At 47.5% G+C, this 18,885-nt stretch overlaps 1 protein-coding gene and 1 non-coding gene across 2 annotated transcripts; one reads left to right on the forward strand and one right to left on the reverse strand.

Annotated features, from left to right (window-relative positions):
• Positions 1 to 839: 839 nt before the first annotated feature.
• ABT1 (activator of basal transcription 1) lies at positions 840 to 6,896 on the forward strand. The gene is made up of 3 exons (XM_004466576.4): positions 840 to 1,121; positions 1,726 to 1,931; positions 2,078 to 6,896. The coding sequence occupies exons 1-3, from the start codon at positions 881 to 883 to the stop codon at positions 2,441 to 2,443; spliced, it is 813 nt and encodes a 270-aa protein (XP_004466633.1). The 5' UTR covers positions 840 to 880; the 3' UTR covers positions 2,444 to 6,896.
• A 5,737-nt stretch (positions 6,897 to 12,633) lies between these two features.
• On the reverse strand, positions 12,634 to 12,707 carry TRNAN-GUU (transfer RNA asparagine (anticodon GUU)). The gene has a single exon. It is a non-coding gene; the product is annotated as a tRNA-Asn (tRNA).
• Between the last annotated feature and the right edge of the window lie 6,178 nt (positions 12,708 to 18,885).

The following is an 18,885-nucleotide window of genomic DNA, read 5'->3' on the forward strand; positions in this document are numbered from 1 at the left end:
TTTATCCCAAGTTTCGAGCCGGATGGGAAATGTTATAGGGCCGTGGCACGGGGGCATTTACTCATATTTCTCTAGCTCGTCCCAGGCCACTGCCAGAAGCCAGCAGATCATTTCCATTCAGTTCTTTGGCGCGGCCCTCGCAGTCGGCCCTGCAGCACTTTAAGGCTGCACTTTAAGGACCGCGCCCCCACTTTCCTGTAGAAATCGCACCCCAGCACTGCTCTTCGGAGGTGACCGCCGCGGCCCGGTTTCGTTAGACCACAAGGGTGTCTGAGGGGAAACTTGTGAGGGCAGGACCGGGAAGAGGAGGACGGGACACGCCATGATAAACTAAATCTAAATCTCCAAAACTTAAATTTGCAAAATTAAACTACATTTTCAAAAATTTGATTAAAATTTAAGCAAACGTTAAAAGGCATGTCATCAGCCCGCGTCCCTTGGGTAAAATATTTTGATTTCCTGGTCGCCCCGTCCCTACGGTTTCGCTCCGTCTCCCCATCTCGCCAAGGAGTTCTGGGGAGCACGTTCTCCTTGGGGCTCTGCCTCTCTTCTGGAACTGCTTGTCCGCCTCAGGAGGAACACCTACCCGGCTACGCAGAGCCTCCCACCCTGCTCCCACGCCCCGATCCATGCGACTGAGCTGGGCCCCAGTTCCTCCCTCTCCTTCCGGCTGATCTGGCCCCACTTCCGCCCTCTCCCTGAGGCTCAGCAGGGCCCCACTTCCGCCTTCTCCTTACGTCTCCCCGTGAGCCCGCCTACATCGCCCCATCTGGTCCTTTCATTTGTCATCCCCGGCCTCGGCCCCGCCCCTTCGCCGCACGTGGTTGTTCGTCAGACGGTGCGGCGCTTTACGGCAGTCGTGCTTTCCGTATCACAAGGCATGGAGCCTGGAGAGTCAGAGAAGGAAGCGGCAGAGCAGGAGCCCCTGGAAGGTCAAGACCAGAAGCCGGAGCCGGAGGAAGAGCAGGAGGAGGCCGGCGACGAGGCTGGCGCCGGCAGGAAGCGGGTAGTGCCGGGCATCGTGTACTTGGGCCACATCCCGCCGCGCTTGCGGCCCCTGCACGTACGCAACCTCCTCAGCGCCTACGGCGAGGTCGGGCGCGTTTTCTTCCAGCCTGAGGGTGAGTCTGGGTGGGCGGCAGGGTGGCGCTCGCTGTCGGGCGGGCACGCAGGGTCCTGTCGTCTTGGCTGCACGAGGCGGAAAGGCGAGCTGCCGGCCGCACGGGTTTGCTGGATGGCTGATGGTAGCACACATGCATCTTGGACACCGGGGAGGGAAGCGCTGTGTGTCTAGCTTTGCCTTAGGTCTCTAATGTCGGCTCCGCCCACCCCTTTTCCGTGCCTCAGTTTGCCGGTTTGTTAAATGAATAAAACCCGAGTAAAAAATCTTAGTGGCAATTTCACAAAACTAAACACATCCACTCGTCATCACGTCCCGGGTCAAGAAACAGTTTATGGTCAGCTCCCCCTTACTCCAAGGCAGTGATTGGAATTGGGGTTGGGGGGGCATGTGCGGTTTTTAAATAGCGCGCTCAGGACAGTCCTGATTAAGGAGCTGACATTTGAGAAAAGAGTTGAGGTACACATGCGGAAAGCGTGCACCTTTTGCCCCTCTCGAGCAGAGACCGAGATGGGATCATGGTCGGCAGGTTTGGAAAAGAGCGGGATGAGTCGGAGGTGTGGTCACATGGGTGCTGACAGCGGCTTTATACTTTTGGCGTGCAGATGGGTTTGTGCGGCGCAAGAAGAAGGCGGCGGCGGCTGGGGCCGCGGGAGGAAAGAAGGGGTCCAAGTACAGCAAGGGCTACACCGAGGGCTGGGTGGAGTTCCGGGACAAGCGTGTGGCCAAGCGCGTGGCGGCCAGTCTACACAACACGCCTATGGGTGCCCGGAGGCGCAGCCCCTTCCGCTACGATCTATGGAACCTCAAGGTGAGCCGACAGGCCTCCCCGCAACTACTTTGTTCCGCACAGCTCCCTGTCTCACCCACTCTATGACCACTTGTCGACCCCGCCGGGATCTTCTTTCCAGCCCAGGTCTATCGTATTCTGATTTCTTCTTGTCTCCTTGCCTGCAGTATCTGCACCGGTTCACATGGTCCCACCTCAGCGAGCACCTGGCCTTTGAGCGTCAGGTGCGCCGACAGCGCCTGAGGGCGGAGGTTGCTCAGGCTAAACGTGAGACTGACTTCTATCTTCGAAGCGTGGAACGGGGACAACGTTTCCTTGCTGCTGCTGATGACCCTGACCGCCCTAAGGGCTCCTGGGCCTTTGCCCAGCGCCCCACTGAGCAGGAGCTGAGGGCCCGCCGGGCTGCGCGGCCAGGAGGGCGTGAACGGGCTCGCCTGGCTACTGCCCAGGACCAGGCCCGCTCTAACCGAGGGCTTCTTGCCAAGATCTTTGGAGGCCCACCAGTCTCAGAGGACACGAAGGGACCTGTGTGAGAGGCAGAGCAGGCCCTCCCCCTCCTGGCCCTGCCTTGTTTCTTTCCTGCCTTACACTAGAGTGAATGATTACCCAGGCAAATATTTTATTGTTTTTCAGACCAGAGGTCTCTTGTGAAGGCCCAAACATGAAAGTCTTGGGGGGCGCTCCCAGCTCCTATACATGCCAGGCTGAGGCACATTATTCATTCCTCCTGCAGATACCTGTTTTGTTTTGTTTGACCCTGGCTACCTGCCTCCTGGTCCACTTCTTAGACCTGGGGAAGGGTCTTAACCTCCAACTAGAGTGATAATGGCTACCCCAGGCAATCTTGGCCTATTTACCAACCACAGGAGAGGAAAGCAGCACCATCCTTTTTATTTGGAAAAAGTGATGAAGGGCAGGGGTTGCTGGGACAGGATGATTTGTCTCTTTCTCAATGTATTTATAGAAGAGAAAAATTATATATATATTTATATGCTTTTTAGTTTCCCGGACAAGTGTTGTGGGGCAAATGCTAACTTTGATCTCCTTGCGTTCATTCACTTACCTTCACTATGTCCCCCTTTGAAATTTACATCAGTCTGCCTGCCTTGAGACCTCTGTTAAACCCATCTCTAGCTCTCTGCCTCAGCGTCCTCCATTATCCTTTCAGAGTTTCACCGCCTCAGCCCCTGCTCATCCACTCGGGGAGGGTCAATGGAGCTATAGAAGTCCGTCCCCCTTTCTAGAGCAATGGGGTGGGTGGACACCCAACAGGCAACGATACTTGCAAGCAGCAGTAGGTCGCAGGTGTCATGTCCTGGGTAGATGGAGCACGATGTAAGTGGGCAGGACCTGGAGGTGCCAGTTCGGGCCCAGGCCACAGACCTCAAGGTCTCAAATGAGCACAGGATGTCATCCAGGCAAGCAGGACAGGCGTGATCAGCCATGCGCGGGTACAGGAATAAAGCGCAGCCCTGGCCTGAAGCAGTGCTGGGCTATGACCTGCAGCTCAGCCAGGAGTGCACAGCGCTGGCATGCCCATTGCTCGGGCTTGAGTGAAGTGGCCAGTGCGCCATCGCCTGTGGACGTGCAGGGACACGAGTAGAGGAGGGTCTTTCCAGGGCACTGCAGCCCAGCGGCTGCTGCATCCTAATTTGGTGAGTTGGAGGTGGAGTGGTCCTAGGAATCCTTTTTGTCCTGACTGATGCCGGGGTGGGCTTACTGGAGGGCCCAGGGTGGGAGGTGGTCAGAAGCATGGGATGCCTGCAGTGCACCAGTCCCAGCTTCCACCTCTCCCATTATGGCTCACCTTTACCCTGGCTATAGGCTCCCTTATTACTGACCACCAGTTGCTGGGGGAGCCCTGCAGTAACATGGGTGGGGTTGGGTGACCACCTGCTTCACCTGGTATGCGTCCATGACCAGGCTCAGGCCAGGACACGGGCTGCTGGGGAGGGGGAAAGTCTCAGCAGCTTCAGTCCTGGTTCTCCCTTCTTAGGGGGTCATGATGTGGCAGGTGGGGTCAGGTACAGGCAGCTGCCCCTGCCTGCCTGAGCAGTGGTGGGGCTTCAGAGCAGGGGCGGCCTGGGCAGCTTCTGTGGGGTAGGGTGGGGAGTTGAGGTGGGTGCCCAGGGAACCACCCAGCCATCACTGACTTAGGACTTCCCTTTAGACCTCCCAGGTGAGCTCCCATCACTCTGGAGCCCACATTACTCAAAAAAGCACAACTTTCCCTTATCCTACATGAGCCCCAATTCATGGTCTGCCTCAGCCACACCCACCTGACCTTGTCTAGTCCTAACCCTAACTCAGTGCCCTCCACCCAGTCTCACCCTCCACCCAGTCTCACCCTCCACCATGGTGAACTTCAGGCGTTTTAGAACTTGTTGCTGCCTCTGAACCTGGGCTTGTTTCCCGTGGAGTGGCAGGCCTGCAGTCTATCTGCTGCAGGTGAGTGACGCAGGCCACGCACTGCAGTTGTGCCGACAGGTTGCATATATGGCTGCAGAGGGTGAGGCCTGGGGTGACAGCATGGTGCGTTTAGACTCTACATCAGCCTCATCAGAACCAGCACTGGTCTGTCAGTAGACCCCTTGTACTGTGCCTGTCCCACCCCCACGAGTTTCATCATTGTTCACTCCTATCACTGCTTCTGCTACTCTCTGATTGGCCCCACTGGAGCATCTGCTTGTCCACTATGAGCCCCAGTCTTGTGCCTGCAGATTCCTTATTAGCTCCACCAGTGACTCCTCAGCTGACACTGGTCACCAGTAATATATCTGCTGGCCCCTGTGGGCCCTGGCACAGCATCTGCACGTCCTATGCCAGTACCTGCTGTGCCTGCCAAGCCCCCATTAGTTGCACTAGTGTCTGCTGGCATCTCTGTGTCTGTTGATGCCCCGACCTGCCCACCCCTCCCCCTTTGGCTTCCAGCACCACCTACTCCTGCTTAAACCAGCACACTGTCAGAGACTGTTTTAGCAGGAGTATCTCACAGGTTAAGCCGGTGGGGCAATGGATCATGCATTTGATTTTGGAGGAGGACTTTCTTGGAATGTGTGGTAGATGGGATCATACCCCTCCCCCCAAAAACCTCAAAACCTAACTCCAGGTCCTGTGGGTGTGAACTCATTTGTAAGTAGGATCTTCGAAGATCCTACTGAGATGAGGTCAGAGTCAGGGTGGGCCTGGAATCCTTACAAGCAAAGGAAATTTGGACATGACAGTGCAAGCTACAAGAGGAAACAGAAGCAGGTGGCCATGAGCTGCAGGCACAGTAAGTCACCACCGGAACGCTACAGCTTCAGAGAAGGCAGGGTGGCCAGTACCTGGTTTTGGACTTCTAGCTTCCAGATTGTGAGCCAATAAATTCCTATGTAAGCCAACCAGCTGCGGTATTTTGTTATAGCAGCCCTAGCAAACTAAGACAGGAGGTCCTTGGCAGTCTCAGTTTGATTTTATGTTTATGGGTTAAATGATACTCTCAACAAATGCAAGTGTTGCAGCACATAGTCATTTTCCACTGAGGTACTCTGAGAGGTCCTTGAAGTGCCATTCCCTCAATGTTCTCAAAATTGACCACTGCATTGGGATAAGTTAGACATCTGGGTTTTAAATACTATCATATTGAGGATTTTGACTGGTAACCTAAGGGCGATGGGAAGGCATTAGAAGTTATTCTGCAGTAGTTACCTAGTTGGATTTGAGTTTTAGAAAGGTCACTGTGGGGATGAAGAAGGGGTAGTGGGATGGGGTTTGAGAGAGGCGTGGGAGAGCTGCAGCAGGTGGGGGAGACCCTGTGGGAGTCCAAGTGAGAGATGCTGCAGAGTAGGGTTGTTGTGTTTTGACAGCAGGAAAGAAGGCATCGAGGGCTTCTACAGTGACCATCACCCTCTTGTGCTCAGCCAACCATGCTGAACTGGGTGCGGGGTCTCCTCCCACCTCCCAGAGGGCCTGCTAAAGCAGCACAGGCCTTGTCCAGAAGGCAGCGCAGGATCCTGTGCGGCTGTGTGAACGTACAGCTCCTTCTGCCTGTTGTAGCTTGCTAAGCTGTGGGAAGCAGATTCTGTAACCCAAGGCTAAGAATTAACAAATAATTGTGATTACTGAAACATATAGATGCTTTTAAAATTAGCCAAAAATGTTAATATCTGAAATTACTGGACCTGATTAGACTGACTTCACCCTTTGTAAGTGGCCATTTCTGACTAAAAATGTGCCATTTTAATGATTTTCCCAGGCATATCTTACCCGTGTATATGGCCACTTGTACCTGCTATTATGATGATTACTCCAGATGGATCTGACCTTTTTGTATGAACATTTCTATCGAAAGGTGACCACCTTCCTCCAATAGATATCCATGTGGAGAACCTTGTAGCTGACCTTTGTTTTCAGTGTCCCCTCTCCCAGATGCCTTGATCTCTGAAAATGATTGTGTCTTGAGACTCATCCCTGCTTGGTACCCACCCCCAACCTGTTTCAGGGCCATAATGTCCATTGATGAAAGAACCTCTGCAAACGTTACCCTAATTACTCATTAGCCTCCTGATGTTATAAAGTACTAGAATTTCTGCAGGTCCAGGAGGCAGTTTTGGACCAGAAGGCCACTGTGCTCCATGGCTTGTGCAACCAATAACACTTTCTCTCTTTGAAGCCTGGTGTCTCAGGATTTGGCTTTAAGAGATGTGGAGGCGTTTTCGGGACGTGGAGCTGTCCTAGGTGGTGCTTCACGGACAATTACGGGACATTGTAGATCCCCCCAGGGCCCACTGGATGGAACGTGGGAGAGTGTGGGTTATGATGTGGACCATTGACTATGGGGTGCAGTGATGCTCAGAGATGTACTTAACAGGTGCAATGGATGTGTCACGATGATGGGAGAGAGTGTTGCTGTGGGGGGAGTGGTGGGGTGGGGGCGGTGGGGTTGAATGGGACCTCATATTTTCTGAATGTAAGTTTTAAAAATAAATAATTAAAAAAAATAAATTTTATTTAAATAATAATAAAAAAAAAAGATGCATCAGGAAAAAAAGAGCCCATGAGGAAATGGACTTGGCAAAATGGATAGGGCATCAGCCTACCATATGGGAGGTTGCTGTTCAAACCCTGGGCCTCCTTGAACCCTTGTGGAGCTGGCCCATGTGCAAGTGCCCCCTGCCATGCGGGGGTGTCCTCTGCATAGGGGAGCCCCACGCGCAAGGAGCGTGCCCCATAAGGAGAGCCGCCCAGCACGAAAGAAAGTGCAGCCTGCCCAGGAATGGCGCCACACACAGGGAGAGCTGACACAAGATGATGCAACAAAAAGAAACAGATTCCCGGTGCCACTGATAAGGATAGAAGTGGTCACAGAAGAACACACAGCAAATGGACACAGAGAGCAGACAACTGGGGGGGAGGGTGGGGATAGAAATAAGTAAATCTTAAAAAAACCCATGAAATGGGTTTCCTTTAACGGTGGGAATTTATTAGCTAATGAGCTTACAGTTTCAAGTCATGAAAAATGTCCAAATCCCAGCATTATCAGGTGATGCTTTCTCCCTGAAGACCGGCTGCCTGCGAGCCTGGACTCCTCTGTCTCAGGCAAGGCACGTGGTGTCTGCTGGTCTCTAAAAGTTCCTAATTTGTCATCCACTTCTCTGGTTTTTGTTGTGGCTAGACACCTTCTTGACTCCCCCTCCCCTATCACATCTGCTATTAGAATAAATATTTTTGGAAGTGGTTTTTATTTAAGGATGTATTTAATTCTGTGATAGCATTTTAAAATAGAAATAAAGACTGTTAGGTTAGGACTAATCAAAGGATTAAGAGTATTGCAAAAAACACTGAGACAGAATAATTGGGTTAACAAAATGGAACCTCTCTTATTCTGGGTAGAAATTAATTTAGTTGTTATCACATGAAAGACCCAAATTCTAATTTTACTCCTCTGGTATTTATTTAACAAATTATAGCAAAGGACTTATTAATATATCTTTATTTACGTGCATTTAGGCATGCATGGATATATAAGATTGTTGGGGGTCCAGTGGGCCCCCAGCCCTGGCTTCCCCTCCCTAAGGGGAACTCAGCCGGCAGTACGAGCACCCCAATTAGAATGTAACAGTTAAAATGTACAAACCTCCTCACAGGGAAACAATGTGCAGACGGTACCATAGACGGTAATTTTCTGCAGGCTGTACAGTTCCTTCCTACAGTGACATCAATACCAAACCCCATTTATGTAACTTGATTATGAAATGTCTTTGTTCTGAGACCCTATATTTTGGCTCTCACTTTCCTGCCCCTTTGCAGAATGCTCTCTTCATTCTCTGGTCGCCTCCACTGGAGAGGATCTCTCCAGTCCTAAGGCCCAGTAAAGCTCATGTTCTAATGCTGTGCCAAGTGCTTTCTTTGGCTTGCAGCTAGCCCATCTCCATGTCCTTCGGGAGCTGGGTTGGAACAATTATACACTTAGGAAATAATTTAAAGCTTTTAACTACAGCTTTAACATGTAATTACCTTAGCATATTAAAAGTATATATGGCTGTCCATGTGTCAGCTGGGCCCTGGGCCTCAGCAGAGTTAACACCTATTTTCCAGTTCATTGGACTCACCTAGGACAACTAGCAAGGAGGTGAGGATGGGCAGCCACCACACCAAGGAACCGAGGGAGTCTACAGCTACAGGCAAGAGAGTCCCATCCATTGGCTGCATGGGACCAAAGCCCCCTCTCAATTAGAGGTGGAGTGGGTATCACCATCCCAGGACTCTCAGGATTGGGGAATAAAATAGGGACTAGAGGGGACTTACTGGTATTCTACTATAGACTTATTGTGATTCTAGCAATGGAAGTTATTAGAATATTGACGTGGAGGCAGTGACCACTGGAGGCTCTGAGGGCAGGGAGAGGGGAAACAGGTGTAATACAGGGGCACTTTTGGACTTAGGAATCGTCCTGAATGACATTGCAATGACAGATATAGGCCATTATATATCTTCCCATAACCTACAGAATTATGTGGAAGAGAGTTAAACTATAATGTAAACTCTAATCCAGGCTCAGTGGCAATGCCCCAAAATGTGTTCATCAGTTGCAATGAATGTACCACACTAATGAAGGATGTTGTTTATGGGGGAAAATGTGGGAGGTATGGGGAGCAGGGCATATGGGAATCTCTATATATTTTTATGTAACATTTATGTAATCTAAGTATTTAAAAATAAAAAGAAATATTAAGAATATATATATTAAATTTACCATCTGAATGAACTGTAACAACTTTTCTTAATAAGCAAATAGAAAACCAGTATCTATTATCCTGTACACACGTCTATCTATCTGCAATACTGTACTCAGTACAACCATACACATTTATTACTAAATTTAATTAAACTAACCAATCTTTCATTTTTTTCTCTAGAACTATGAGAAGCTTACAGTACAGAAGGCCAAAAAATGTTTAGTTATTTTTTATGAGCATTCACTTCAGGCTATTTTAAAATTTTGAGATGGCAACAACAAACATGCATGTGTTATCATCCAAAGACATTTGCATATTTTATTAATCTGACAGCTTAATAAATAAGGATAAATTAAAATTATGTTTAGTAAGCAGTGTTTTTGTATCTGTTTTTATACTTCTTAGAAATTGTACAGACATTTAAAGATGATTGAGTAACTGGTCTAATTTCTTAAAGAATCTGTGAAGTATAATTTAGCTAACCTGAATTGGAGCAATGTAAGAATTTAATATAATTTTAAACCTTTTAAAAAGACATCTATTATTATTAGCTTTATTAATTTCAAGTATGTACATATATCATTTTAAATTTTAAACAAGCTATGGAAGTAGTGGTGTCTTAGGGTTTTCCAAAGAACCAGAACTGACAGGATGCGTGTGTGTGTATAAAGTAAAAGGTTTATTATAGGAATTGGCTTGTGCAACCACGGGGATTGGCAAATCCAAACTCTGTAGGGCAGGCCACAAGCTAGAAACTCTGATGAAGGTGAAGTTCAATTCCCCAGGAGAAGCTGACCAGCAGAAGTAGAGGCAGATACTCTTTCTGAATTTTGAAATTCTCTGGCTTTTAACACCTCCAACTGATTGGATGAAGAGACTACCCACACTGCTGAGGGAAACGGCCTTTGTTGATTGCAATCAGCCACAGATGAAAAAGCTAATGATTTAAGTAAGAATCAGTGCTTGCTTGACCAAACAACAGGAGGCCGTAGCCTAGCCAAGCTGACATATTGAATTGACGATGAAAAGTGGCATTTATTTTACTCACAAAACCCAATGTAAGAAATCTAGGAAGTTCCAATCTTGATAAATTTAATCTTTCTCTTGGACAAACCAAAATATTGTGCTAACCCTGTGGTTGCCTTGTTTTATTGAATAAACTAATTTATCTTGAAATTGAACGCTTTTCTTATACTCTTGTAGCTATATAATATAAACACAATTTTTCCCATTTTCAATATTTTTTTTAAAGCTACATAGATCACACAAAAATAAACCCAATTTTTGTCTACAAAAAGAAACAATAACTTTGTTTTATTAATTTTTAAATTTTATCTTTTTCGACTTTTGTCCGTTTTTACTGCATATTTATAGTAATAAAAGCATGCAGCAGTGTCCGACTACTCCTTCCTCCGTGTCCATCCATGCACGGCCCGCCCCCTCACCCAGTGCTGGCTGCTGGCAGGCCCGTCGCGGTGCGCTCGGCGGCCTCGGTTCCTTCTCGTGTAAGATGGCAGCAGCAGCGCAGACGTCCAGGCAGGGCGACGGGAAGCCAGGCGCCGAGCGGCCTGCAGCCGGGACCTGTGACGGTGTGCAAGCGGCCAGTCGTTGGCACGATGCCGTGCGGGCGCCCGAGCTGGGCGTTTGCGTCTTTGCTGGTTCTCCGGCTGGAGCGAAGGGGCCTGGGGCTCCTGCTCTGCACATCGGGAAGGAGCAGGGCCTCCATGGGGGCCGGGAGCTGCTCTAATCCACGGCCACGTCGTGGATCCTCACCCCAGTCCAGGGCCACGTTAGGGATTCTCGCCCTGGTGCGTCGCCGCGTCCCTGATAGGGTCCCCAGCCAGGTACGCAGTGTTGGCTGCTGCGGTGTTGGCAGAGGGCACGACAGCCAAGGCCGCGCCCCAGCAGCTGACCTTGCAGTCAGCGAGACGCTGGGCAGGTGTCTCTAGAGAGTTGGCTCCTGTTAGGAGGAAGGTAAATGGGGGTGATGGGCTAGGGTCACCAGGCGATGGGGTGCCCAGGGCTTTTTCTGAGGAGCCGGAGTCGCCTCATGCACTGCACGGCAACACGGGAAAAGCAAGTGCCCAGGCCCAGGGGCCAGCGTCAGTGGACCGGGAAGAGGCCGGTGTGGACAGAAGGTGGCGAGTGAAGGGGATGGACCGCGAGCCCTCTAGGGGCAGTGGGGCGTCAAGTTTGTGTAAGGACACCAGGGACCCATTGGAGGCTTTGAGAGGGGAGTCACCCCTCAGGCTGTCAGCACGGGGAATGGATTGGAGGGGCACAGGTGGCGGGCAGGTGGGGGTTCAAGGCTGGCACCTGCCCGGGCTCCCCGCCCAGGCCCCAGTCGCTGTGTGCCCCTAGGGGGTCCCCTGCTGGCCTGCAGCCTCCCCTGGGCTTCTGGGGCTTGCCCTGGCCCTGCGCCTTTCTTTGCAGTCCCAGTGCTTCAACATCCAGGAGGATGGAGAGTGGAACGCGCGTCCTTGAGGCTGCCAGCCCCGTCCTGGGAACAAACCTAAAGGAACTGAGAATAAAAAGCAAGCCTTTGTCAGTGTCTTTTTCAGGTAACAATTGACTTCGCTTGGCTTTCACTACGGTTATTTGTGTGCTCTCAGTTCCATTTCCAAACTTTTGTTACCAGCGTATGGTCCCCTGCAAACAAAAATTTGGGCTGCTGGCCAGCCGGCATGCTGGTGGCTTTGGTCCACAGATGACGCGGTTTGGAGGCAGGAAAGGGGGCTGAGGAGAGAGGAACCTCAGGACGCCTACAGCAGCTGGGGTATCTGGGGGGCTGTGGCTGCCCGAGGCCGCCGTGGGTTCTGGACCAGCGAGGGTGCAGCTCACCCCTGCAAATCATGCATCTGCGGCTCGTCAGTGCAGAATTTCTTTTGGTTTTTCACTGTTGCCTGCGAGTCCATTGAGTGATGAATCTTTAGCTGCTTAGCCAGGCCCTTATGCTTGAACCTGTAGCTTCTTCCAGGCTGTTGTTGTGTAATGTTGCAATGAATAACCCTGACATGTGACAGTTTTAGGCACACGAATAACGCACAGAAAACGCATGAATTTCCAGTAGTGGAACTGCAGGGCCTAAGAATAGAGACCTTTCTAATTTTGATGCTGTGCCCAAATGCCTCTTATGAAATTGTAAGAGAACGTCCTTGGTTTTCCTTATAAGCGAGGAAACAGGTCACTGCAAACCAGGAACCCCAGCTTGGATCCTCAGCCACTCTTGCTCGTGGTGTGTCACGGGGTCCAAGTCTTCCTACCCAAGGACCTGCCTGGGGCAGAGGCGAGCTGGGCCTTGGCCAGGGACCGCCGCTGCTCTCCATCAGTGGACTCTGCTGAACGCGGGTGGGGGAGTCTGGACACTAATTGAGAGGTTACAGCCCACGGTCTCAAGGGCACGGGATCTTCGTTAGCTAATTGAATGACGGTCACGCCAAGGAATAGTTTCTGTAAATTGTCAAAATTTGGCTTTCTCATCCCATATTTTAAGCCCAGCACACCGTCCCTGGGTGGGCTCGAACCACCAACCTTTCGGTTAACAGCCGAACGCGCTAACCGATTGCGCCACAGAGACGGACACAGCGACAAGACTTTCCCCGAAACAATCGTAGGGGTTTTCCAGTCTGAATCACCTACAACGAGCTTTTAGTATACAGAGAAAAGGCTTCTCCACTCTGGGACCTTCATTGTTCCTACGTACTAGTTCTTAAATCAGGAGTTATGGCGATACTGTCCTTAAGGAGCGTCAGAATGGTGACGGGGTGCGCAGCGGCCGCTGACTGCTCTCTGCGAGCGTGGGGAGCAAGAAAGGGAAGACATCCGAGCGGAATTCTTCCCCCGCCCCTCAGTTAATTAAGGGCGTTGCCCCGGATAACTCAGTAGAGAGAAGCTTTCGTACAGCTGGAGATGCATGAACTGGAAGAAGCACCAGCAAGAGCCAAGAGGGAAATCTGTCAGGATGAGGAGGCAGCGTGGCAGGTGGTTCAAGGGCGAAGACCCCAGGACCCCGCGAGCGTCGTCTGTGCTCTGCCCCGCAACTGCCCACCTCTCCCTACTCTTGAATTGTGATCATACTTTATATCTATGTTCCGAAGAGTAAGATGGGTGACAAATTTACTTTTTTTTTTCTTTTCCTTTTTTTTGGGAAAGGGGACCAGAATAAATGAGGGAGAACTGGAATAAAATACGGATGGCAGCCTGCCACACCTTCTCATGATTTTCTCTTTGATGTTTCATTCAGGACATTATGGTTTTCCAAATAAGTGCCTGTATTTCCATTTTTTTTCGGAGGCATCTGTGGATCGACAGAAAGCGTGGGGATGGGTGGAGGTGGGTAGACGTGGTCATGCTCAGACCCGGGTTGACCTTTCTATTCCTTTCAATAATTTTAAAACTCAGGAGTCGGGTCCTATTAGGGTGATGTCCTCGACCCGAATCCTGCCTTGAATATCCTCTGTTCCTTGCTTTCTGGACTAACAGTTATTGAATGTCCACTAAGAACCAGGCACTATTCTAGGCATTTGAATACATCAGCCGTACACCAGAAAGAGACTGGACTTTATTTTCAAGCTGGGGGGAAACAGAAAATAAATATAAACACTATTTCTATGTAATAGCTTCGAAGGTAATAAGTCCTATGGAGAAAAGAAAATTTCAAGCAGAGTAAGAGGGCTGGAGAGTGGGAGGTATGCAGCGTGCCATGTTAATCAGTTTGGTCAGGGGCGGTTATGGTAAGTAGGGCAGTTTCCAATAGAAGGGCCTGCCCAGGCCAGTGCCACAAAGGAGAAACATGACTGTCAGTGAGAAGGTGATTTATTGCAAGTCTACAAGCAAGGAACTGGGGGAGTCTTCCCCAAACCAGCTAAAAGTGTGCATGAGAGCTAGGTTTTTTTTTTGTTTTTACTTTTTTTTTCATTAAAAAAAAATTGACTGAAGTATAGCTCTCACACATTAACATACATAAACAATAAGTGTATAGTAATAGTTGTGAACTTACAAAACAAGCATACATAGCATCATACAGGACTCTCATAACTCACCCTACCACCAATACCTTGCACTGTTGTTAAACCCTTTAATGATTAAAGAGCATTGTCAAAATATTACTACTAACCAAAGTATTTTCCCCCAACACACCCTATTATTATTATTATCATCTTTTTTTTTAAGATTTGTTTTTTATTTACTTCTCTCCCCTTTCCCCCACTGTCTGCTTTCTGTGTCTATTCGCTGTGTGTGTTCTGTGTCGGCTTTGGATTCCCGTCAGCACGACTCGGAATCTGTGTCTCTTTTTGTTGAGTCATCTTGCTGCATCAGCTCTCTGTGTGTGCGGCGCCACTCCTGGGCAGGCTGCACTATTTTTGTGGGGGGTGGCTCTACTTATGGGGCTCACTCCTTGTGTATAGGGGACACCCCTGTGTGGCAGGGCACTCCTTGCATGTATCAAAACTGCCCACGGACCAGCTCACCACACAGGTCAGGAAGCCCTGGGTTTGAACCGTAGACCTCCCACGTGGTAGGCGGACCCTCTATCAGTTGAGCCAAATCCACTTCCTGTAGCTTTACATCATTTATATATGAACATATCTAAACAATAAATGTATAGTAAAAGTTGTGGACTTACAAATAAAACATGCATAACATCACACAGGGGTCCTGTACATTAACCCTCCACCAATACCTTACATTGTTGTGAGACATTTGTTACAGATTTTGAAAGAATATTGTCAAAATCTTACTGCTAATTATAGTCCTTATCTTATATTTGGTGTATTTCCCCCCCCAATCTACCCTATTGTTATTTTTAAAATGTAACAGAAGTTGTAAACTTATAAAACAATCATGCACATGTGCAGAATTCTCAAACAATATCCATCTATCAACACACCACACTGTGGTGGAACATTTGTTACAGATAAAATAATATCATCTGATTGTTACCATGTCCATAGGTATACATTTGGCACACATTTTTCATACTGCCCCATTATCAACACAGTACATCTTTGGCATAGATGCAAGCATATTAAATTATTACTGCTAACCACAGTCAATAGGTCACTCCAGTTGTATTTTTTCCTGTGCTTCTCCACATTCCCACCACCCTACAGCAGTGATGTATATTTGCTGTAGCTCACAAAGGACACTCTTGTGTCTGTACCATAAAGCACAACTCTCATCCACCTCTTGATTTACTGTGCTATTCAGTTCCTAGCGTATTCTCTAGCATTCTGTCAATTGGCATTTACATCCCTAGACTACCATTTTCAGCCACATCCCCATTTATAAACTAGCTGTTACTCACTATTTGTTACCAAGAGCTAGAGATTTTGTGGGCAAAGGAGAGGGGTAGAGGAGAAGAAAAACAAGTGATGCCATGGATCTTGCAGGAAGGTAGTGGCAATTTCTCAGTCCTTGTCTCATGCATGTTCAACTTGTCCTTGGCTTCAGGGCTAATAAAGCACAGTTTAGATATTATTGTGCCAACTCCTCAAGGATATCAAGCTTTTTGTTGATATCCTTTTCTGAGAAAAGTTACAGATTTACTGAGTCATGAAGTGTCCAGTTTTGGTTTGAGATGTTATCTTACTCCTGTAAGCAAAACTGAGAAGGTCTGGTCAATATCCTTCAGGGAACTAAGTACAAAGAGTAAAACTTCTAAAATTAGATTAATAGAAAACCAGCAAAAATAATTTTAGAATTTGCAGAGCTGCTTAAATAAAGAAATTTTTAAAAAAGATTTATTTTTTTACTTTTCCCCCTTCCCCTCCACCTACCCTGCTGTTTTTGCTCTCTGTGTTGTCTTCTCTTCTCATTTTCTCTCCTCTAGGACTCACCGGGATTTGATCCTTTTGATGCCTCATTATCTTGCTGCATGACTCACCACCCAGGCACTTGTGCTCACCATGCGGGCACTCACGTGGGCACTGGCTTGCCACATGGGCATACCTTCTCTTTTTTCTCACCAGGATGCCCCAAGGATTGAACCAGGGTCCTCCCATATAGTAGACGGAAGCTCTATCACTCCCCCAAAATTTTAATAAGCACATTTTTCAGCTGTTAGGGTCTCTTTGTGCTTGTTTTGGAAAGGCTTAACAGAATGTGGAACATTCTATTAAGCAACTGCCCTGATCTCTTAAGAAAGCCAATTCTAGTGGGGAAAAAGAGAAAGAGAAAGAAAGTAGGAAAGGGAGAGAAAGAGAGACACAGGCTGGTTCCGCATTAACAGAGACAATGAAACATAGCAATCGAATGGTACAATTGTTGCAGCAAAGCCAGGAGTACTAAACTGTAGAAATTCACAACTGGCACTCCAGAGAGAGATGGATGAATAGACTTATTACGCGCGGGCCCAGAGGAGAGTCAATCTCCAAATTCTGAGCCCCGTTTTCCAGTTTTCATAGGTTTGTATAGGGCTTCAGGTGGGATCAGCATAACTTTTGCTCATTGGCTAACACGTTGCTAGGCGAAATTTTGCAAGCAGGGGGTTACAGAGGCAGAATGCAGCTGCAAGGTTGTGGGCTGATTTTCAGAAGCAGGGAGCAGGGGGAATCAGTTTGATATCTTCCTGTGAAGGCCATGCTTTCATAGGCTGATTTACAGAAATGGGGACAGGAGTGACTTGTTAGGTATTTAAGGTTATGCTTTTTATTTCTCAACACAACTAAGAACATTTCAATATGGCCTGGATATAGAAAGTTATACTGTCAATCTTTAGCCGTGATGATGAGAAGGTAAAGTTCTTATTTTTAGAACCATACTGAGGTATTTAAGAATAAATTGTCATGATGTCTGCACTATAATTTCAAGTGGTTCACCAAAAAGAGAGAGAGAGAGATTTGATAGATAGATAGTAAACTCGATATAGTCAATGAGGCAAATAAAAATATTATAATTAAAATATTTTTATTGAAGTACATCATTCATACATGAACACACACAAACAATCAGTGTATAGTAAAAGCTATGAACTTACAACCCAAACCTGCATATCATCACACAGGGCTCCCATACATTATCCCACCACCAACACCTTGCGTTGTTGTGAAATATTTGTTACAAATTATGAAAAAGTATCATCAAAATATTGCTACTAACCATGGCCCATATCTTACATTTGGTGTATTTTTTCCCATGATCCACCTTATTATTAACACCCTGTATTAGTATTATGTATGTTATAGTTCATGAGAGAATGTTCTCAATGAGACAAATTTTAATAAATATTTAAGTGTTTTTAACCTTTAATCATTGTTCGTTGTATATTCTTTCACGTTTTCTTAGATTTGGATTTCTTAATAATATAACATTAGGGAGATGTCTCTCCACCCCTGGGATCTGTGGCCTCGTTGTCTCCCGATTTTCCTTGTGCCTTTCTGGACATAGAAACTGGAAACCAGGAAGTCACTGGTTGACCACTTTACCTTTTTTTTTCAATTTTTAAAAATTTATTCAAGTATATCACTTCTACATAAATAATATAGTAATAGTTGTGAACTTACAAAACAAACAAACATAACATCATAAATAAAGGACTCTTATAAATCACCCTACCACCAATACCTTGCATTGCTGTTAAACATTTTGGTTGGTAGTAATATTTTGACAATGCACTTTACCTTCTGAACTGCCATGTCCATTCCATCTCCAGCTCCTGTTGGTTTTAGATTCCAACCACTTCTCCTGTCTCTTCACATTAGCCCCACCACTCTGGAGCTCCAGGGCCTCTCCCGGCCTCTGCAGGGACCTGCTGACTGCATCACCTCCACCAGCCTGCCTCCCTCCAAGCCCGCCTACTCACCACAGCCTGCGCCAGGACGCTGTGCTCACTTATTGCCTCTGGTAACTGCCATCCCAGGCTTCTATTTCGCCCAATGCCACCCTTGACAGGTTGTGATATTCGTGGATTTGTAGAGAACAGTGGTAACTTTCAACTTTCAGAAAATACTCTTTGAAATAGTTTACACGGGTGGTGGACTTGGCCCAGTGGTTAGGGCATCCATCTACCACATGGGAGGTCCATAGTTCAAACCCCGGGCCTCCTTGACCCGTGTGGAGCTGGCCCATGTGAAGTGCTGATGCGCACAAGGAGTGCTGTGCCACGCAGGGGTGTCCCCCGTGCAAGGAGTGCACCCCGTAAGGACAGCCACCCAGCACGAAAGAAAGTGCAGTTTGCCCAGGAATGGCGCCGCACACACGGAGAGCTGACACAACAAAATGATGCAACAAAAAGAAACACAGGTTCCCGTGCCGCTGACAACAACAGAAGTGGACAAAGAAGAAGACACAGCAAATAGACACAGAGAACAGACAACCAGGGGCGGGGGCAAAGTAAAAAAAAAAAAAAAAGAAATAGTTTACATGTTTTAACCAACTGTCTGAAAGAATCCACCTGTTAAACCAATTTGAATTTAGGAATTTTCTTGCTAAGTATTGATTTGTAAACTTTATTAATACTTCCATGAAATTTTGTGTTTTTTTGGTATTCTGTTTCTTGTGTCAATATTAGTTTTGTTCTTATTTGTAAAAATTAATTTATTTCATATACATTTTCTAATTTATTATGATATTGGGAAACTATTTTCTCATTTCCAATATATCGATGTCTTTCCCCCCTTTGTCAATTCAAATATCGCATTTGTGCTTTTGTCATATTTTCTGATAATGTCTTATGTATATATTTTTCTCTCATATAACTCTATTAACATATCAGCCTTTATCAGGAAAAAGGATGAGTAAGTCTTTTGCGCTTT

The sequence above is a fragment of the Dasypus novemcinctus genome, chromosome 22 (genome assembly GCF_030445035.2).
Source record: "Dasypus novemcinctus isolate mDasNov1 chromosome 22, mDasNov1.1.hap2, whole genome shotgun sequence".
Lineage (NCBI taxonomy): Eukaryota > Metazoa > Chordata > Mammalia > Cingulata > Dasypodidae > Dasypus > Dasypus novemcinctus.